Source organism: Tubulanus polymorphus, chromosome 6, assembly GCF_964204645.1.
Source record: "Tubulanus polymorphus chromosome 6, tnTubPoly1.2, whole genome shotgun sequence".
In the NCBI taxonomy this organism is placed as follows: Eukaryota; Metazoa; Nemertea; class Palaeonemertea; order Tubulaniformes; family Tubulanidae; genus Tubulanus; species Tubulanus polymorphus.
This window is the reverse complement of record NC_134030.1, coordinates 9,697,846-9,721,233: the sequence shown is the minus strand read 5'-3', so window position 1 is coordinate 9,721,233 and position 23,388 is coordinate 9,697,846. Positions and strand designations below refer to the sequence as shown.

General features: G+C 39.7%; 3 protein-coding genes across 3 annotated transcripts in view; all 3 read left to right on the top strand.

Annotated features, from left to right (window-relative positions):
- The window catches only part of LOC141907529 (FMRFamide receptor-like), a 68,551-nt gene extending 55,651 nt beyond the window's left edge, over nucleotides 1-12,900 (top strand). Inside the window, exon 2 of the mRNA XM_074797201.1 lies at nucleotides 11,506-12,900. Coding sequence (XP_074653302.1) covers nucleotides 11,553-12,653 — 1,101 coding nt within the window. The 5' untranslated portion in view covers nucleotides 11,506-11,552 and the 3' untranslated portion in view covers nucleotides 12,654-12,900. The remainder of the gene's footprint in view (nucleotides 1-11,505) is intronic.
- A 3,501-nt stretch (nucleotides 12,901-16,401) lies between these two features.
- On the top strand, nucleotides 16,402-18,360 carry LOC141907726 (uncharacterized). The gene is made up of 3 exons (XM_074797464.1): nucleotides 16,402-16,610; nucleotides 17,638-17,801; nucleotides 18,005-18,360. Exons 1-3 carry the CDS (start codon nucleotides 16,402-16,404, stop codon nucleotides 18,358-18,360), a joined length of 729 nt encoding a protein of 242 aa, XP_074653565.1.
- Nucleotides 18,361-19,422: 1,062 nt separating this feature from the next.
- On the top strand, nucleotides 19,423-23,351 carry LOC141907725 (prolyl 4-hydroxylase subunit alpha-1-like). Its single transcript, XM_074797463.1, has 8 exons — nucleotides 19,423-19,449; nucleotides 19,553-19,717; nucleotides 21,018-21,085; nucleotides 21,498-21,609; nucleotides 22,418-22,468; nucleotides 22,572-22,637; nucleotides 22,810-22,975; nucleotides 23,293-23,351. Exons 1-8 carry the CDS (start codon nucleotides 19,423-19,425, stop codon nucleotides 23,349-23,351), a joined length of 714 nt encoding a protein of 237 aa, XP_074653564.1.
- The last annotated feature ends 37 nt before the right edge of the window (nucleotides 23,352-23,388 follow it).

Below are 23,388 nucleotides of genomic sequence, written 5' to 3'. Positions count from 1 at the left end.
TATCGACAGGTGTGTCTATATCTTCGAGGAAAATATATTTTATTACCGCTGATATACAGCGGTGTTTTGCCACCACTATAAACGTGTGTCTGGTCGTTCTTTCCCGGAGCCCGATTTGCTTATGACTTCATTATAGAATCCATTGTAATCAATGCCCCGTGAAACTGGGCGGCTTGGTCAGCGCAGTGGATAGCGGGAACCATGTTGAGTTTGTTTATGATGTTAACTACGTGCCGGGTTGAGTACATGTGTTTCGTCGTTAGATTGAATTATGCGAATATGAAACCAAAAGGTAACAGTTGGTCCATTCTACTGTGCTCTACATTATATTTGATAATCGGATTTCTGTTAGATGCTTTTCATTGCGTAATGATATGATCTAAAATCATACTTTTATCGTACTTTTTGCACAAACTGGATATTCGTCAATCGAACTATGAAAATACAGGCTATAATACGAGATACAATATTGATCATCAGGCGTTCTTCGTCATCGTCTTCGTCAAGGCCCTGCCATACTTTAACGATCAAGTCATCATAATGTTGAACAATTTGACGCCAAATACGCTTGCGTACTTCGGAGTTATTTCTTAGCGACAGCGCCACAGCGTTGGAGCATATTTAGAATGTAAAGACCCCTGGACTTGACCAACGACACCACCTGGCGGGTAAATTGACCGAACAAAAGAATCCATTACTGAACCGACGTCCAGAGTTTTCGGATCATAGATCCCTCGATTGAAAACCAACTTGATGAAAATGATAGAAGTTTACGATTTTTGATCTTGCGTTCGACGAATTATTCGTAAGCAAATCGACCGTTGCAGAAGATTCTTTAAGAAAGGAGTGTCAGTAACAAAGGCCGGGCGAAAAACGTCACATTCGATCGAGGCGTCTAAACATGTTGCGCATGCATAGACTTCGTCGATGCATTCCGTGGCTCACACGTCATGCACTCGTAAGTCGTTGGCAGGCTTTGCTGTTGACACGCATTACTTGCAAGACAAGATTCTCTAAGTGATTTTGAGATGTCGACGAGCCACTAAATGCGGTCGAATGCGGAACGCTAGATCGCGCGTACACCAACCTCAATCACGATAGAACTCGGTAATGATTGAAAGTCAACATGTCGACGTATATACGATCCGATATTCGATACACACAGCAATAAGGCTGAAAATTGATACATCACGACACGGCTAACATTATGATACCCGGCAGCTTTAGAAATTAACTGATTACAAATTTCATTGCGGTTTACAAAAGTGACCCAGCCGATAAGGACTAATATGGTACCATCTTTAAGCCTAATGTTTTGAATTGGACGTCGAATTCGCCTACTTTATACGCAAAGGATGCCACTGGACACCGAGGGATTATTTTCGGCAAGTTGTCTCGGTGCGGGCGTTTGCTTTGCAACCATCCAGTCGTGTCGCGACTGAGTGAGACTCGATTATCACATTTTGTTGTCTCGATTTTTTATTGATATTTTCCTCTATGCTTGACTTTTTAGCGTAAGGGATCAGACCAAGTTGACTTACTACGGACGAAGTTTCCTACGACAGTGCACTCAAAAGGCTGAGGTTCACCCCAACATCGCACCGGTTGACACTTGAACTTTTAGGCCTAATATGCCAGCAGTAGACGTTTAATCAAATAAACAGGTGTGGTTCACACCAGCATCGCGCAACAAAACGAAAAACAGTTTTCGTATTTCTTTGATATCATTTTGAATACACAATTCACGGATTCTGAAGATTTCTTTTGGTAGATATGGTTCCGATAATTGACAAATTTGAACATGAAATCTGCATTTTCGATTTTATTTAAATTTTGTGGCGAACTCAACGAGGGAATGATAGTTTTAATCTTCACCCGTCAAGCCGTCCCCGGACCCCTTGACCTCGCGAGTCGTTGGAGTCGTTACTAGCCGACCAGAATCCGGTCGTACCAATCGCAGGGCTTGTTACAAACGACTTTGGGCTTCTGTCTGATTTCCCGTTTAATGGACCGATCAACGAACGTTTTAGCGATATATTACGTCATGCGCCAGTAACGAAATCACGCGTAGTGAGGCTAGACTGGAGCTGGTTGAAGCGAGTTCGGGAGCGATACCGGACCCCTGGCAAAGCGAGGATGGTATTTCTCTACCATATCTATTTTCAAAATTACCCATTAACCCGATAATTAACACGACTATAGTTGCGTCACCGTTTTCCATGTATGTTTGACTAAGCGAGTGAAAGCAATATTAATTAACACCGAGTATCTTGTGAACGCATTTAACTGATGGAGAAGAGTCACTTAAAATCGTTCCTCTGCCACTCCTAAATTATATCACTTCCACCCTCTGTGGAATCAACGCCATTTCCCCCAAACGATACCTGCTATATAGTCAGGATAAATGAGGAATTCAGGTTTATAATCATTCATTCATTCATCCAATTGGAACCTAATCAAACATCGATAATTCGTGATAGAAATTCATCGCAACAATTAAACCATGGTTTATAACTAGAGTCCACGATTATATAAACTTACTGCCTTGGTCGTTCCTCCGATTTATTTCGACGCTCTCGAATATAAAAGTGATCGATACAACTTCGAATTTAAGAACAAATTCCTAATAGACGCGTCATGTAGTAACTGGCAATCAACACGCCGATTAACGCACGACTTAGATTAACGAGGGATCTGTCCGCAGACCTTAACGACCTTTTAGAAGAAAGAAAAAACGTAATATCAACCAAATGAAATATTTATGGGAAACACAATAAACGCCTCGTTTCGTTAGTACTCGAACATAAAAATCTGCCGTTGAAATGTGTTATTGCGAACGAATTGGCAGTTTCGCCGTGAAACTATGTACTTCGCTGTCCCTCCCGCATTTCGTTTCAAGTGTGCCTTCAATTCCTGCGCGCGAGTACTTATCCGCTTTTTGCGAATTGCACTATTATTTTGCGAGATAGATGCAAAGCCCCCGCACACTAGCGGCAAAGTGATAACTCGCGTATTCTGCTATCATCGCTTTGCTTAATAAAAGTGAGTGGGTGCTCAAAACAATCGAATTCCATGTTCCCTTTTCCGATTTGTATTTCCACGGGCGTCGACACTAGGATTCTTTTAAGGGGGTCTGAAATGCCGTGAACCGTATCCGCCGAGCGCCGAAGGCAAACGAGCATTTCTGAATCCTTGAAATTGGTTGAATGTTCTTAAAAGTCTTAATTTGAAGCTGGGCGGGGAGGTGTCTGGATCTTCAAGGCAAACTATTCTTGACATTTCTTGGATGTGAAAAAAACAAAATTTAGAACAAAAATGCGGAACTTGGGAACATGCGGAACTCAAAGAAGGGGAGTCGTCCTCTGGTGGTGTCGAAAAAGCGCTTGTGGTGTCGAAAAAGCGCTTACACGCGTGCATATACACGAGCGAGCTTTAAGAATAAGAAGATTAAAAAAGGCAAGAGCAAGAAGTCGAACCTACTTATATGTGTCTTCAATTGAGGGCACTGGACGGTGAAGGTGGCGTGTAGTAGATTGCTTTTAACAACAGCAACATCAGAAATTAGTCCTTACAAGTTCGGTACGTCGTAAAAATCTCTTATATTCGCCAGTGCAGCCGGGGTCGATTTATCGAGTCTCTGAAAGCATCAACGAACAACGATCTTCGTCGTCATTAACGGTATCTTTTTACGGCCTCTCGGTGCACTTGACTTAATTACTGACAGCTCGTCATTTTGTTTTATTAGCGAAAGCGTTTCGTCGTCCTTGCTTCACTTGATTGTCAGTTGTTCAACAGTCAAACACAGCCAATGCGCAGGTACCTGGAAATGCATTTTCGCAAATAGTATCGCGGTTTATTATGCCCAACCTAAACAAGGAAACTAACTTGAACATTAATTGACGTCTAGGAGAATAATGATACACACTTATTGCCTTATATCATCGACAATGAATAATATAATATAGTGTTTGATATTAATTTATCAATTAATTATCGACAATGAATGATATGATAAAGTGTTTAGTATCAATTAGTTAATTAATTGAATTTGAATATATCGACGATTGAATTGAATTGACCGGTAACCAGTCTAACCCCAACATTGATGATGTAGTGTACGTCCGCCCAAAATTCATCATTATAAAGACATATGCAAATCTATTGCATAAAAATATAAGTCATGAAATAGATTCTGATAACAAAATGAACGCTACGATTAAAATTCACAATTGTCATTGGTTACTTTTGAAGTGTCAACATTGACGTGGCGTACGCCGGCTCGCACAGATCCCCTTATGCAACGCATAGTCATTGTATAAAAACGTTGTTGTAACGGTTTTTACGGCGTGAAAAAATGATAAATCAGAAATTTACGAACTCGCACTACGCCTGCGAATGATACGGCATCCTGTACGTCACACAATTATCAAGGTTACCATTATTATTAAGATGCGAACCGGGGCCGTTTTCGCCGCGGCAGAGCCTAAAGAGGCCAACCTGATTCAATCCTTCAATCAAAGAAACGCTACCGGCCTCTAAAAACACCAAGAAGAACGAAGACTAGTCCGAACTGTGACACACTTGCCTTTTAGATCGCGTTCTTCATCCCCGATGACCAGGCTCGGCGGTTATCACAATCGATTCCATTCCGTCGTGACCTTAGGGGATCTACATTTTTATATGTGACCCTTTACAATGATAGACCACCGTAATGCTCAATCTATAACTGGAGGCTAAGTCGTAATGCGTCTGGTGCAAACGAGAGATATTTACATTGTCATTTACGACGATAAATCTCTCAGACCCGCATACGTTGACCAGTTTCGCGAGTGTGTAGTGGCCTTCCAACGGGCTTTGTTTTAAAGTACAATATATATGTATCATATATTATGAAGTTGCAAAAAGACAAAGCATGACCTTCTGTAAAAGGGTATGAAATCTTATGATGGGTATGATATTTTCAACTCCCATTTCGAGTAGTTGACTTTTTCTATCCCTGGCGAAAAAGTCTGGCAAAAAAGTTTGACAAACGATGTCAATTCAATATCTAGTTTTCTTGCTAAAAAATTTCGAAATTCCGACAAGACCATGCCGACGACGCCGTTATCGTAGCCATTTTCGAAAATCTCGAATTTCTCAGCAAAAAAAAAACTAGATATATCGTATCAATAAATGTAATAATATCACATCTAATATTAAGGGAAATATCAGTCTAGCGTCAGTATCATTCCCTGTTAACTTGGGCGAATATGCGCATAGCGTTAAATCCGAGAATTAGTTCCGCGTCCAATTCTGATTACATATTGTACATTCACTTCTTCACACACGAATCGGTTGCTATCGCGCAGACTGCCCGTGATATCGCGCGCATAGCCGCGGTGGTGAAATTGAAATTGAGTTTATCGAAGTTGATTCGCAATTAAATAGTGCAGCGACGCCCCGCGCGCCCCCGAATTAAGCTCGGCCGTGTGGATTATCGCTGGCACACCGAATTCGACTTTTGGCTTCGACACGATAAATCTTGATGACGTATCGGTCTTCGTAATAATTGCCTATCCGAACGTAGCCGAGTGGAATGTACACGCGCGTTTCCCATCCGGCAATGCTGCAGTGGCAAGCAGAAGCCATAATCTGCCCGGGTTCGCTAGTGTACAATGAAACCCAAACCCAATAACAATCTAACAATAATTTCTCAAATTCTATGCTAAATCGTGGCACGTATGAACTTTCAAGACTAATCAAAGTTCATTTCGATGCGTGATTTGCCCAATTTTTGGATTAGAAGACCGATAATTGAGATCAAAGTTACTTGAAAATGAACTAATTTCGGGACATCATGATAGGCTAAAAATACCCGTACAAATTTTGAAGAATTTAAGTCCGGTGTGAAAGGTTACCTTTTTTTCAACATTTCATTGAAATGTCGATGATGTGTATATGTAAACCGCTCTAATACGCAGCGGAATGCGGTATGTAAATAAATGTTATTATTATCATCTTTTTTCTCCTTTCTGCTGAGCTTAAATGTTGATCCGACCGATCTCTTATCTACCCTGTACATTAATCTTTCTTCTTGAAATCGTGATCAAACTAGCCACAACCGCCAGCTATATGACAAATTTGATTACCATTTATAAAATAGCCCGGCCAATTGGGAGAAGCAAGGTATCATTTTTTAGCCTCGTCGACTCATTTTAGCAGGGAACTGCAATAATCTATACTATGATGACAAATATCTCGAAAATGGGGTACCTCCCCTTGAAATCGATATCCGGTGTGAAACTTCGTAAACGTGGTACGCTGAATGAACCTCCACGTTCATCTCCGTCACTATCTTGGGAAATCCACCACGTGCTTCTTAACACTTTGGCAATCAATGTCGAATCCACGATTATTTTCTTTTTTTTATAGGAAAACCTTTCTCATTTTAGTTTTGTATATAAACTAATAGCGATCACCGCAGTTGGAATTAAGAGTCAAACTCGTTATTTCTTAAATCGTAAATCAAACAAAATATAAGTAATAGATCAACTGCAAAAAAAATCAACTGCATGGTTTTAAGTTTTGTGACCGTATCTTGAATTCAATACCTATAATGCATAATACATTACGCATCGTATGTTTAGGCGGATGTAGAAGGGTAAGCATGAGTAATTACCTCGACTGGCCACATTTACCAGATGATTAACACGAGTTGCAGGCTTTGTATATCCGGACATCGGTGGACATTTCGTAACATTGCGTTGTCCGCCAATATGGGAAGGCGTGTAACCGTCGTCTTAAATGACAGTCTAGACAAGAAATTCAATTATGACCTGACATTTCCACTCAGGGCGTTGCTTCGTCGATATATTCCGATATCAAACACGACAATATTCATAGATTCAACAATCGCATTATGCTTTGTGAGCTCAGCTTCGTCATTTTTATGTCATATCTGGGATAAGCATTATTGCCATAAAGCATTCGCTCTTTACGCCAAGACGAACGTTCAAAGGGTCGTTCATTTGCGAAGAGCACAATTAACTCTGATTAACAGGAGACTCGATTCATTAGCGCCCGCAGTTATAGTCGACTGTTGTTGTCGCCGAGGAGGAGTAAACAGCCAGTAGTCAAGCATCTCAGAGATGAGAGATCTTGCGACTTGATCTCGTAAATCGGTGGCGGATCAAGGGGTCAAATTCGAGAAATGTTCAAAGTAATATTGATCCGCCAGAGTAGCTAAATGCCGACGCCCTGGTGTGGGGGTAGGGTGTTGTTGGCGCTCCTTCCTTGCAAAAATTTTGAATTTTAGGTGCTCTCAGATGCTATCCCAGCAATTTTTAAAACAGGAATTATACACTATAGAAAAATTCCGGCAAGCCGTTAGCCTCGAGTGCCTGTGGTGTAGGCCGATTGACTACCAGTTAGGTACCACATGTGCGACAAGTATCGGGGAGAAATACATGATACATATGCGTGTGTGTAAAGTTACATGCAGGCAAATACTGCCTACATTTGTAAAACACAGATGGAGGGCGAAGTTTTTATATTCCGAGAAATTCAAACATTTTCCACATATCATCGACTCGTTTATTGCATTGAATTTTTTTCTTTTATTTCGTTGGAAGAAAATCACATCATCAGTTCAACGACCCACTGATCATTTCCTGGTTTCGAAAAGGGGATTATCATAGATAGACGTTAGCATTTGTACGGCACCATTTCTAGTGTCCTTGAATATTGACAAACACGTATTTCGATCAGACTACGCCTATATAGGTTTCTACGATTAATTTAAACCCTCGAAGCCGCGAAAAAAAACAATTGATTATCCTAATGATGAGCGATGATTTGTATTGATTATTGATAGATAGATATTTGTCTTTTGTAAACCGTACATACAATATAAATGATAATCGATACAATTTTTTTTTTAAATATCTATACATGATGTTGGTTCCGAGGGATACAGCGCGAGCCAATAGGCTGTAGTTAGATATCTAAGGCAATTGATCGGCGAGGCATACGATTCTATAAAATCAAAGTTCGACAGACCATTCCACCAGAAACAGTGATAACATCGCAGCTATTAAGATGTCCGGATTTTCAGCAAAGTCTATCCGAAAAGGTAGAAACAAGATCATTGGCGAAAACTTCCATAATTTTGAAGGTGACATTGTGGTATAAAAAGGATGCTGATTTCGATATATGAAAAAACTAGGATCGTATTGTCTAAATCGTTATTGGTCTTGAAGGAAAAATTATCGTAAATCCTAGTTACAGTCGGTGGTGTTATGACCGATGATATTTGCGGCGGAGACACAGCTCATCGAAGAACAATGGGGTTTCCGCAGTGCTACTGTGGTAATCGAGGATTCCGCGTTTGGCAGGCGAGGATCCGCCAGTTATGCCATTAGATTGGTCGTCCGCGTTCGATTTCTTCTACATTTCAATCAAACCTAAATGAACTTTTCTATTAAATGAGTCAATTATCTAAGAGAAAACTATATCGATATCTGAGTGGAAGAATGCAAGTATTGTATATTTGGTGGGTGCTGTGATAATATATGGATTCAGGAGTAAAAAAAAAAATCCGGTTCAAAATCATTGGAAATGAACTAATTTTGACAACGGATGACTCACTGCTCGTCAGGTCATCTGTCGGGATAGCTAGTTTTGTGAATACCTCATTCGAACGAACTTTTCTCATAAAATCACGCTCATTTTCATATCTGCATATTCATGAGCTAAAGGATTCGTTTTGCCATGGAGCGGTTCAACTGAAGTTCGCCGAGCGACGCGTATGATAAATTGTCGAGCTCTTACTGTTGGAGTATCATTTCTCTAAGCAGCCATCCTTTCGACCCTTGGCGAAGCTTGCCCACTCGTTGTCATTAATCGAGTCCACAAGAGCACTTCTCTCTCAATCCTGCGGAAAGTTTTAGTTTGCCTACGGGGGCATCTCGACCTTATCTACTACATTAGCTCGTTGAGATTATATTAGACTATGAACGCCAGTCTTGACCTGCTGTAGAAGCGAAGACCCCGCAATCGAAGATTTGATTTCTAGTTTTGATTTCGATGAATAAACTAATGAATCGTTCCTCTTAAAGTCTTATTCGTCATTCCAGTATCATTTAGACATATTTATCTTTAATGTGTGATTGTAGGGGTGCGTTGAGGTGACCCTTTTTACAAGCATTTTGCTTTTCGAGCGCCTTCGTTGATACAATAACTTCTGTAACATATTTACATATCTATTAGATTATGTACCCATAAAACTAAGTGTTATATTATGTTATAATTTCACTGAAAATAAAGATTGTCATGATTATAATTATTATAATAATTATTATATATATAATTATAACTATAATTATAATTATGATTATAATTATTATCATCATTATTATCATTATCAGTATCATTATCGTTATCGTTATCGTTATCGTTATCGTTATCGTTATCGTTATCGTTATCGTTATCGTTATCGTTATCGTTATCGTTATCGTTATCGTTATCATCATTATTATTATTATTATTATTATTATTAATTATTATTATTTATTATTATTATTATTATTATTATTATTATTATTATTATTATTATTATTATTATTATTATTATTATTATTATTATTATTATTATTATTATTATTATTATTATTAATTATTATTATTAATTATTATAATTATTAATTATTATTATTATTATCATTATCATCATCATTATCATCATCATTATTATTATTATTATTATTATTATTATTATTATTATCTTTCATTAAGTGAATATTACATGACGAAACTGCAAAATCTACCGGCTCTGAAATGTGTTCTGATTCATATGCGTAATCCTCATAAAATCACATTACTACTTGTTGCATATGATGTAAATATGAATAGTAAAGTGGATTCTCTGGGTAGTATGGCTATCTTTATATTCTATGGTGAATTTCATTGTCCGGCAGTGTGCATTACCGAGTGCATTTAAAGAGCGATGGAGGTGATGGAGACGATGTTATGCACCGTGTTCAAGACCAGGGCTGTTTTCGCCGAGGCTGTTGCGCGAACGAACGGCCATTAGCGCTGAATAAAGCATTATTTGCGGCAAAGATCTTTTTAAAGTGTATATTTTATGCGTAGATTGGCCGATAAATCGGCGACTAGGACTGCGAATACAGGAGTGGTAAAGGTTAAACGGTTTTTCGCATGATATTTTCATTTAGCTCCGACTGAACGTCGAGTAGTCGCGGCGTCAAGTTACAAGGTCGTATTTAGCAGGCGGCGAGAGGGATAGTCGCTCCCCCAGAAATGCTGGAAAATTTCCCTTTTTGCAACCATTGTTGTTATATCCTTTAGAACTGCCCTTTTCGGGTTTCTCTGCCCCCCTAAAATTCAAATGCTTAGTACGGCCCTGAGTTACTAGAAAAAAGTTATCTAAGAAACTTCATCAATATCAGTGGCGGTAAGTATATCCCAAGGTATAATATGCAGCGAAAAGAGAGGCCAAGATGGCCGACATCGATATCAAGACCATAGATATATTCGGACACATGCGAAGCACTCACGCGATCACTGATTTATACCTAACGGCAATGGTCTCATATAATATATGTATACTTGATCTTTTATTAACGCCGCTATATTGCTGATGTTTGCATTCCTGACCAGCATCTCGGACACCGCATAAAATACCCCATCTCAATAAAAGCTCGGAAGGTGGATTAATATGAGCGATGAGATGTATTAGAAGCATTTAACAGCTAGGCACGCGGCGACGTTGTATTGCTCTCTCTCTGCCGATAATGATATATGAGATCAAGTTAAAAGGGGGTTTATGTATTCAAATCGGGAAAAACAAATTGCTCGGCGAATATTTACATGTGTATTCAGTCGAATAATCCCATTTGCGAATAAATGAATCTTTTTCTTTATATGCCGTGGCCCTAGAATATCGGTTTATGTGCCCGTACGATTAATGAAAACCGCGTTAACGAAAAACGTCTACGCCGAAAATGTGGTACGCGACGACGCCGACAGTGTCCTCGTATCTTTCACCGTCGTTACCAAATTGGGCGATGTCGATGTTATCCGATAGATTCGGGCGCAGCTACCCGATAGGTGACATGACCTACTAACCTAAATTTCCGCTAGATGGCGAACTAGTCAAATCCGGTTGCTCAAACTGTATTAGCATACTCAAGTGTTGTCTTACAGTCGTTTAAATGCGCTGCTATTCGCAGCAAGCGCTAGCAATCTTTGATATAAATAACAATTGTATTCGGATGATAAGCAAACTGGTTCACGTAAACAAACTTATGTTCGTGACCATAATTTGACCTCTAGATTTGAGGTACGCATTAGTACCCGATGTCCAAACTTCGTATACCAAACATTTCCTGTCAGGTTTTATACTTAGCCTCATGACATATATTAGTTTTAAGGGTCTTACTTCACCAGAAACGTATTTAAATTAATTTCGGTAATTCTTTATCACGATGACATCTTCTACATTTGCAGACGCCTTGGTACCCGATGGTAACTTAGGAAACTCCACGACCGGAACGATGCGTCTTCTAACCGAAGGTGGAGGCCACCCTCACCAAGAGTTCTACGCCACTGCGCAATTCATAACCGGATTAGTCTGCTATCCGATAATCTGCTTTTTCGGGATTACCGGCAATGTGATAAGTATCCTAGTGATAAGTCGGGGTAAGTTGCTCAACTCAACGAACGTCTATCTGCTGGCGTTAGCCGTTTCGGACACGATCAAATTGCTCGCCGATTTGTGCTATTTCGCCGTGATTTTGACGTTAAGGATTAATTCGGTCAACGGGAAAATAGGGTACGCGTACTTGTATCCGTACGCGCATTACGTGTTCAATACGACCGCGTGCGTGACGGCCTGGCTGACCGTGTCGGTCGCCATCGAACGCTACATCCTTGTGTGCCATCCGGCGCACGCTAAACGACTGTGCACGTTGAGTCGCGCGCGGATTAACACGGTGATAGTGTACGTCAGTATGTCGGTGCTGTGCATTCCGTTTGCTTTACGTTACGAGACCGTTCACACGGTGAAGAACTGCACGATGCCGAACAACAATAACAGCGTCACCGCCCACGAGGTCGAATTGAACGTGACGACTTTATGGCAAAATTACCAATTCAGCACTATTTACACTTGGATACAGAACCTACTTCGTTCTATCATACCGCTCGTCGTACTTTGTATTCTAAACTTCTTAATCATTTACGCCGTGCGCCGGACGCGCGCAAACCGGACCGTGTTCTCGCGCCACCGTATCACTATCATGCTCGTCTGCGTTATCGTCGTGTTCCTTATCTGCGTCACTCCGGACGCCATCATGTCGACATTCTTCGGCTTCGGCTACTACGAAGAGGACTATCTGATACGCGGAATACGCGAGTTTACCGACCTGTTGCTTCTCGTCAATTCGGCTGTGAATTTCATTCTGTATTTCATATTCAATACGTTGTTCAGGAAACAGTTCGTGACGCTGTTCTGTCGCCATTGCGCTAAGGATAGTATTCAGATACACGAGTCCCGTTGCGGAAAAGTGTCGTTCTCGTTGCGAGCGTCAACGATGAGCAACGGCTTCAGAAAACTAAGCGCCACAAATGGTGGGTTTAGCAAAACGTTTCGATAGAGAATATTCCTTTCTGCGCCGGCGTCTCGGCGCTGGAGCATATCAAGATGGGGAAGACTCGCGCGGTCTTGACCAACACTACCACCTGGCGGATTGACTTACTAAAAGATTCGCGGAGGAGCCGTGTGTTAACCTGGTGTAGAATAAAAACAACGAGACGAATAGTACTTTATAGACTTTATAAACTAGTTAACCTATAAAGTACTATCCGTCTCGTCGAAAAAAGAATCGATTGGACGAATGACGACTGGACGAATAATCAGATCTCTCGATTATACAACCCAACTTCAAAAATATAGAATTGCATGAATCGTAATCTCGTACTTGAGAAATTATTCGAATAAAAGCATATCGACCTGTCGCAGGAAAGTTCTTTTCAGAAATGACATTTTACGGATTTGTCGCGCGATATCTAACGGTCGCGCACCAGTTTGAATTTATCGACGACGCCATACTTTGTGATTTCGCAGATCCTATTATTGCGACGATGTTATTTCTGGCAATTTGGATGCCATTTTTTAATCATCGTATACCGAACTTTTTCTGAACGTATTTTCAAAAAAGGTGTTCGATATCCAATAGATCCAAACCCAATGAATGATAGCCGACCCACTTAATCCTGGAAAATTCGACTGCTTTTTTTACAACCTTGCATCCGAGCTTAATCGATAGCTTGGTACAACGAAAAGAATAACACGCTTGTTGCTGCTGTAACAAAGAACAATAGATGCCGCGCCCTCCGCACACGAGCAAAAGTTGCGTGCTCAAATCGCAAAATCATACCCATTTTTATCAAATGAACGATTTTCTTTTCCGAAGGTGCTTTCTAATAGCCACTATCATCAGTTTTCGAGGAAAAACGCTCACGCATCGGCAAAGATGTTTGCCGCATCCTTGTGAGCGAACTAAGCGCTGCGGCAAAAAGCATCAACTACGATATAGATATTTTGCCGAACGGCAACACGCGATGAAAGAAAATCGGGGTGACTTTGATTGGCACACGGGGTGACTTTGATTGCGTGTGCCACGCACTTTTTGGTTCGTGTGTGACCTTCAGGTGCGTTGTAATCCCCCGATTGAAAAAGTTTACTTACGATGTTGACATTTTTGAATTAATATTGCACGTGGAAATGTATTTCCCAGCTAAATGAAAATAACGATGCTGAAATTTCAAAATGTTCGTTTTGGACGCCTTCAGAAATTGCCATGATCGTATAGTAATGTTTTATTATGATATATTCAAAATGCATACGCCATTACGAACGTCTCGAGAACAGAAACTCCCATTTTCTTGCCTGTCCGGCCCCAATAGATCTCAGTTGCCTTGATATTATACATGATATTTTGTCCATTCACTTCTCTGAAACTGCCTAATATCTGACGCTCAAGGTTCTGAAATTCTTCGTGAATGATATTTGTCTGTGTAAATTTGCTAAGCATTTCGACATTTAACGTTTCATGAAACTTAGTCATTCGGGGTATTTTGGAAACAATTACCGAAATCAAAAGGCATCTAATCACACGTTTAGTTAAACGACTTGGATATTTTTGTTGTCCTTAATTTATTTATGCATTTGTATAGACATTTGGAACCAGTTGCTGAAAAGTTGGTTAGAGTAAAGCAGCGGAGAGGTGACAGTGACTTCATTGCTACTATAGTATTTATCTGCTGGATAACCAACCTTTCAGCAACTGGTCTCTTTGGTTGTTACGTATCGATAGGTCGATCTTCCGTGTCATTCCCTCTCATTGTATAGCGTTATGAGTCTGTTAAGGGAATAACGACATTCAAAGATAAACATTATTATTGTTACCATTATTATCTATAAATAATACGGGTCATTTATTGCGATTGCGAAACTATTTTACATTTATCAAATACTTTCCTGCGTGGCTCACTGGTCGCTGTTCTTCACGCGTTTGCTAAATTGCCAAAGAGTATGTATTTTTTCAAGCAAAAACAAAAACAATATCAAGCACTCTGAGTATCTAGAACACAAGCTGAAAATTTCTATTTTGATGATGTACACAAATCTATGTATGTATTGGTCTGTATTTCATGTGCCATTCTACTAATCGAAAACATGGCGTGACTATATTCTTCTCCGTACACATATATTATATGTATAAAACTGTACAGTTTGATAACCGTTGAATTATGTAATATTTCCTTGCAATAATAAAAAAGAATCATTGCTGAGATCTCTTTACGCTAAATACGTGTTATATACTTTCGTTCACTTTCTGGGGCCAGTTTATCAACGGTTGGTTAAATACAACCGGCCACTGGTCAACTCTAACTAATTGTGAGCAACTGGCCCCAGGTGTTTTGCTCTTTGGTGTATAAAGAAAGGTAATTTGTCCCACTACCCCTTAAAGGATGAAACGGACCCCGATTTTACGATTAATAAAACGATTGTAAGACAAGGTTCTTTTCAAATAAACAAAAGTTGATCGCATCGAGGTCATCCTTGCTTGCCAGAAGTTATTTGCCGCCCGCCGATGCTCGCAATCTGTTAATGTCTGTTAATGCTCCCAAGATTTATCGGGCGGACAGGTTGCCGCTCAGCGGGTACCAGTCTATGTATCTAGCTAATCAGATGCGTGGTATTGATAGAGCAGATCATCCGATGAAAAATAACGCGTCTTATTGGCTGAATACAGAGATTGGTGGCCACTGAGCGACTCCTCGTCTGTCCAAGAAATCTTGGGCGGTGTAATAATGAAGGGTTCGCGGCCAGAGTTTGTGTTGGCGTGGGCTCCGGCATAGGTAATCAAACCCTGGCAAGCGAGGATATTCGAGGTAGTCCGAACATACAAACTCCCCGCATAATCAAATTTGAGATAATTAAGATGAACAAAAACGGTAAGATAGCATTCGAAAGAAGAAGGTCTCAGTTATAAGGATTTATTAAACTTCGTGCTTGAATGCACAATTGTCTATCAATTAGAGTACTCGATTTTTCGATGGCGAAAGAATTTTGTAACTGAGCGGAAACTATTCGACCAATGTAATCAAAAATTTCTGTGGACAATGAAATAAAATGGTCGATATTCTGTTGCACAATCTGACCTGTAATTCACATATCATTTGATAAATCTCTATAGCTGAGATTCTAAATATTTGATCTTAAAACAGGGATTGCCCCTGCCCCTTTTATTAATTTCATTAGTAGATTTCGTTTGAATTTTTTTTTTTGATTTGTTGTCCCTTACAAACCCACCACACCTGCCGAGAGCGTAACGGGGAGTTTTATTTTGAAATTGGAAATCGAAGTACAGAATGTGATCGGCGGTCGAGTTTACAGAATCTTTTGTATAAATCGAAGTAGATAATTGGAAAAATTCGGTTCCGGCTCATTCGAGATTCTTAATATTAGCTGATGGTTAAAAAAGACTTCGTAGTATCATTTGAAAAAATCTACGTTGCCTGACTTTTGTCTTATTCGGCGTATATCCCTAACCGCATATCCGTTTACATATCCGTTTAAGGAAACCTGTCGCACAGTCTTTGTTCAGTTCAAATAAATGCGTGTTCAGATGCGAGTCGTAAATCTTGAATCACGCGAAGAGCTTCTCGGCAATACTTTATCTCGGCTATCTCTTTACCTCGGCCAACATTACCGATTGCAAACGTCAAACCTTTATTCTGATATTAACAATCGAACAAATATTTGAATCAGTATTACAACGGTATTTCTATTCGGGATTATTATCATTCGTTTTGAGACGATATTGCCGGTGGAAAATGCTTCCGGCCCCGAATATTCTAGTGGTCAACTTAGTGATTTACTTCAGCGCGTTCAATGTCCGGGCACTTATCAGTAATTTTTCGACGCCCAACGGAGCTCGAATATTCGTAGATATCGAAAACGAATTGATTTTAGCGGCCAGGGAAATGTTGGACAACGCGGATTTGGACGCGATGACTTCGCCGACTCTACGAGATTTTAACAGGTGAGGAAACAAGATTCATAAACGGGATAGAAATATTAGACATGAAGATTTAATTCGAATAATCAAATATGATCGGATATCAATAACTCACGGGATACGTACTTCCATATGTAAATATATCGTGTCATTTTCTCCCGAACCATATTTTTCGGGGAGAGATTGACTACATCCGTAGAGTCACGATACGAAGGCGTCATCCATATAACAGAAAAGATGATTTAGGTTAAAGAATTGATGCTTCGTTAACTCGTGGGTCATTTTCTCCCGAACCATATTTTTTGGGGAAGCGAGATCGACAATACCCTTAGTGCATTACCTAGTAGCCACTATACGAAGGCGTCATCCATTCGTTATCACAGAAAAGATAATCTAATCTCAAGAATTGATATATTTTGTTTCTCATTTCCGCTGAGCTCGATAGATGGCCCAGCCCTCTACCTTGCTCTTTTTTAAAATCGTAGTCGAGTAACAATAACAGACCAGTTATAGAGATGAACTGATTACAGATTTTATTGCAGTTTTCTTAAGTGTGACCAGGCCGATTAAGAGAATTTTCCTAGCCTTAGTCAACAAGGTATCCTTAGTTATAGGAAAATATTTCGATGGAGTTTTGTTTTTGTGATGGATTATTTCTACTTACAGAACTATTTATTTATCAGGAAACATTTTTGTCACCCTATCAGTTATCGATACGAAGGCGTCATCCATTCGTAAAATTTAGCCTAAAGAATTGATACCTTGTTTCTCATTTCTGCTGAGCTCAAAAGATCACCCGGCCCTGAACATTACTCTGTTTAAGATTTGCACAAAATCACCGTAGATCTTTTTATGCAGTCCCTGTACAGATCTATTCGTTAGGGTTAAGTTGCTCTAAGTGGTCTCTGCGTAATACGCGTATCTTGTTGGACAAAAACAACATTTTTAAATGATTCTTCAATGTATATACGTCACATTTTAAACTAAATCTTAAACCACGAGGCGCGTGATAGTACGAAGCAGCAGCAAAAATCCTCTGGTCCTCTTTCAGATTTCATGAATCGATCGAAACATCACGGATAGCGACCGGGGATCATCTTACCGATAATCCGATACAACTTTACCACAGTGCAGTACGACTAGGGAAATACTGGCCTCATTACGTAGAATCATTGACAAGATATCCGAGAATAGATTCAAGCCAGGCTATGTTAGGTAATTCCTTTGATCGCAAAATTTGTTCGAACTCTTAAACGCTTTATTCTTGTAAACGATGAGCACATTCTCCCCACGTATGACCTACACTAACCGTTTTATAAAAACGATACCATCGATGACTGCGCGTTCAATGTTTCAAATTTTTGCCTGCTGTTTTTATGGGGATTCATTCCATTTTAACCGGGTCTTAATTATTACAGATTTCACGGAATTAGCCCGGGACCGCTTATCGGTGGCCAACGTCACAGACGGTGACATATCCTTCACCATAGCCACGTTGATTCGTCTCCGACGAGCGTACGACATCCCTATCAAGCAACTAATCGCTGGACACTTGGTTACCGACAGTTTGACGCCGGCAGAAGCCGATCCATTGGACGCCGATGACGTTTTTGCCATCGGTACGAAGGCTATTGACTTGCAAATGTATTCGGTTGGTTTGACGTGGTATGGCGAATTGTTGGAAATGCTCGAAAATGGTGAAGAATCCTCAATAGGCAACACGCGTATTTTCGCAGCAGTTGCCGATGCATACGATCAGGTATTGAAATATTGACTCCAAGCGTATTTGGAAATTGTTTTTTTTTACGCTTTCGTTTTTTTCTAGACCGAATCCTTGGAAGGGTTTTGTAATTTCTTGAAGACTTTTCAAGACAATTCTCGAACTCTCGCTAGGGATCATCGCCAGGTGTGAGGGAATAACTAAAGAAACGAGGGGTATATGTTCAAGGGAGAACAAGTTAGTAGCTGTCGATGACCGCTAGCGAGAGTTCGAGACATCGTGTTTATTGATATTAATTTTTGATGGATAAAATCCACTTTTAATCTTTTCAAGTTCGTATATAGTGGGTCTTAAACTTGTTTGAGAAGTATCTTGCAATTCGAAACTGACTAGATCAAATGGATATTGATTATTGGATTCATATATTTTGGATAAATTTTCCTACCTTGAATTGTAGTATGGTGGTCTCGAAAAGGCGCTTGAAATTTTAGATCGAGCCCTGGGTAAGAACAGCTTTCTTAATGGGGTACCCGCACCGCTACTGTGGCAATTGAGGATTCCACTTATGGCAGGCGAGGATCCAACAGGTGAATTTATTGTATATTTGGTGGGTGCTGTGATAATATATGGATTCGGGAGTCAGTTCAAATTGAACATGAACTAATTTTGACAACGCTACTGCATCTCGTGGCATAGCTGGTGTTGCGGGTTCCCCATTCTAATCTTAATCGCATCGAGTTTCGAAGATTTGCCTACTGTCTATATAATACTGATGTGTGTATATAACAGCTGGCGAAAATAGTCCTCGGATGCTACAGAAATTGAAAGAAAAGAAGAGTGAATTGAAGGAAAAGTTCAATATGTCAGCAACATTCGGAATTCAGGCCAACAGGAGGAGAGAGCACTATGAATCGCTGTGTAGGAATGAACCAAATAAAGTTACGTATAGGGGTGTTACTATTCCCAATATTTCTCAATACGTTCCACTTATAGTAGGTGGCCATTGATCCGGATCACCGAAAAAATGAAATAAAACCTATGATATTTTGAAAACTAGCGTTTTTAATGTACGTATTTTATCAATAATACATGTATTTCCCCCGAAAAATCAAGCGCATGGATAAGTGCCTCTTACGTATAAGGGCATGTTAAAGAAAATGTGTCACAAGCACTTTTCAACGACTTAATTTCATATTCCACTTGAATCTAATACGTTTTATCTCATACACTTGATATTTCATACAAGACTTCAAATGGGCTATCTAGACATCGGTGTTTTTACCAAGATACGCGCATCCCGTATTACAAAGCCAAAATTGAGCGGTTGTCCACAGATCCTGAAGTTCTTCTCTACCACGATGTCATATCAGACGAAGAAATAGAGCAAGTGCAGAAACTAGCCGGTCCACAGGTTTGTAACCTGTTTGTATTTCGTCGAAAAGTATATAGCTATCTTAAAACGCGCATCTGAAAGATGCAAATCGTATGTTCAAGCGCCATTAAGTCCAAATCTTTCGACGCATAAAACGTTTCGAAATCTCGGTTACTTTTCGTGCTTACTCATACAAATGGCCGACATGAGTTTATATCATACTCTATCGAATCGGTAATAACATTATTCAAAATGAACCGATGAAAATGCACGCGCACACATAAATCGCTTTTCGATCTTATTTCAGCCAGGTGACGATGCATTATAACTCATTGTGGTCCATTCTTACACAATAGCGTACGCCTGAAATGCTTCTTACTGCTGTCTGAAGCACCTTGCAATTTATTTATTGTGTCTTTACGCCGTTAGAAGATAAGGAATGCATATTCAGTTGCATCCATTATCCATTTAAAATGGTTAGCTCCTCCTTAGATCTAACACTTATAGTTACGAAATAATGTGTTATGCGTTAGCGCAATTTCTCGATGTTTTCAAAACTTTTTTATCGGATTTGTTTAGCACGTATATTTCTTATGTGTACTAATTTGTTCAATAGTCTATGTCTATTTGTTAAAATACATACACATGTGAATACACAGTTCAACTATCGAATTTTTCTTCAATAGCTTATACACTCGCATATTGCTCCAACTACGAACGGTATAATCCCTGGCTGCGAACAAAAATCCTTTAGCTTTTGTGTTGTTTTTAAAAACTAAATCCATTGTTGACATCTGGACGGATTAGTAGTGATATAGACATACCCTCCGCATGGTACAACGAGAAAACGAACTGAAAGTTTATTGGCGCGTTGAAAACTAACAGATATTGCGTTAGATATTGTCGACAATGAATAAAATACAATATGATCAATTAATACACGTATCAAGGATTAATGAAGTAATTTTGGCTTTGTAAACGCGCAGATAAATACGTAGATGGAAAAATGAAAATAAAAATAAATTAATGTCCCCATGACGCCATCGTATGTAACGGTTTTAACTTCGTCAAAACTGTCTCTGAATGAATGTAGCCAGTTCTATCTCACGCACGCGCACACGTACCGCAAAATAATTCGAATTCTTACCATCTAGAGGACCCAGTGGAAATTTTCAACGGGGAATAGGGATTTTTTGCCGGGGATTACCGGGGGATCTTACCTAGTCAACCGTTAGATACCGCTCGATAACCACCACTATCAACACCAGAAGTAGATGGTTTGCATCTACAGCATAAATCCGAGTCAATAGTTGATAAATATACATTGGTTTTTTTCCAGTTTGAACAATCCACAGTTCGCCAGGGTACTAATATACATGTCGACGTTGACTACAGGATCAGCCAAACGTGAGTTAACAAAACATGTTCTATCTAATTAAGTCATGGCAGGAGCAGTTCCAGGGGTTCACACTGATTCAAATGGCAGTTGACTGAAAGCCCTTAAGAATTAGCTTTGCGAGATGCTTTCTGATATTATGTATTGATTGGGTCATGGGCCTAATTGGTTGAAGTAATTACAGCGGGTCACTAAGCTTACATAATTAGTAAATTCATAATTTCGTTCTACCCTTTAGTCCAGAGAAGGCAGATCTTAAAAATCTACTGCATCACCGGCAACTAGCGAACCCCCTGGATCCGCCCCTGTACGGGCAGGAACACGTCCTGTCGTTATCGGTCAAAATCGGTGAATCTAATCGAACTCGGCGAAGTCTAAAAAGATGGTTTCTCATGATATTCATATTCGCTCGTTTTGTCTTAGGGCTTGGTTAGCGGATAGCGGTCTCATTGCAAAACTTTCCAACAGAATAATGCTAGTTACCGGACTAAGCGTAGCGCTGAGCCCCGGAATTCCACACGCAGAGCCATTGCAGGTTCGTATCTTGATTTATTGCAACACAAAATCATTTGGATGAACAGACGAAGGGGGTTGGCATCCTAAAACTTCGAATAATAAAAATATCGGATAGGACTTTCTGAAATATGTAAAGGATAAGCACATTGTTTTAGCGATGTTAATCTGTTTTGTAGCCTATAGTGCGGTCTACAAATCTGTTTTTTATTACATGTATTATTTATAAAGTTTATTTCATTCATTCCACATTTATAGCACACTTTCGTGAAGATTCTCACTATTAAAGGATACCGATTGCTATTAATAAAACATCAGTTGTGCACTAATGCTAATTTTTGAATGTCGTAAAACCGCAATCCGAGTCACATTTGACATGATCTTCAACCTTGCATGTAGTATATTTATCGCTAAAATTTTAATGTATCAAATAAGCAGCCTACCCAATCAGTCGCCTGCCGGTTGGGCTGATGGAAGATTGTTTGATCTCAAAAACATTCGTGTAATTTCGACCGCCGATCACACTCGACTGTATCTGTACTGTATCTAAGAAGTCTATCAATCAAATGAATAAAAATGTTAATCCCTATCGAAAGATAAAGAATATTCCTTAATGGAGATCCTGCGTAACAAAATTGCCAGACGATTCTTCGGTGAATACATGCGTACCGTAAAGGGATGCCAACCCTCTAGAGGTTGTAAGCCTATATGTACTTGGGTCGATTAAAAGTTATATTTAAGTTATGATTGAGGTGATAACGATTAAGTAAACTTGTTTCGATAATATTTTGAAACGCGATTTTGCTAACATTCGACAACGTACGTTTCAGGTCGTAAACTATGGCATCGGTGGCCTATTCACGCCCCATCACGATTTCTTCGTAACTATCGACTTAAATATCGTTATTTCAAGTTCCCATGCAATATTATATTCCATCATTGCGTTTGCATATTGCAATATTAATACGTATATGTTTCTCCTAGGACACTGGCGGTGAAACACGATTTTTCGGCGGTTCCGGAAACAGAATGGCAACTTGGATGTTTTACGTAGGTTTTGCGGAGTTTTAGAGAAAATTCGCCGTTCCTTTTCGTGTTTTTGGCGTTCTGGTGCCCCCATTTGCATACCCGGAATGTTACGTTACTGCAGCCACCATATTAGCCGGATAGTTGATCGAATCTACCAATTCATTTGACTTTATCGATCAATCGTATTTTCTAGCTGAACGATGTCACTGCAGGGGGCGCCACTGTTTTCACAGATATCGACTTATACGTACCAGCGACGAAAGGAGCGGCCGCCTTCTGGTACGACCTTTTCGACGACGGGACACCAGATTTCAGTACAACACACGGCGGATGTCCAATATTAATGGGGACAAAATGGGGTAAAGGGTTTTTATATCGCTCTCATGTCGCATTGTTGCAAATTTGAAAAATGATCTTTGCAAAAAAAAAAACTAGAGATTCACACGGTTTAAATGTTGCTAAAACTGTCAAAATCCATCCAGGGACAGATGAGATATGATAAAACACGCATCACAAATAGTTTCTAAAATGGAGAAAATAATGACCCAACAATACAGGACAAAAGTACCCTAACAAAATGGCGGCTAGCAACTGTAAAATGGTTTATTCGCAGCAATTGCAGTCAGGAATGAATTCAACTTTAACGTCAAATTATAAGCTTCTCTTTCATTTTCAGTGGCCAACAAATGGATACACGAAGCCGGTCAAATGTTCCGACGACCTTGCAAAGATTGAATTCGGTCGGTCCACATGCAATTCTATGTCAATTGAA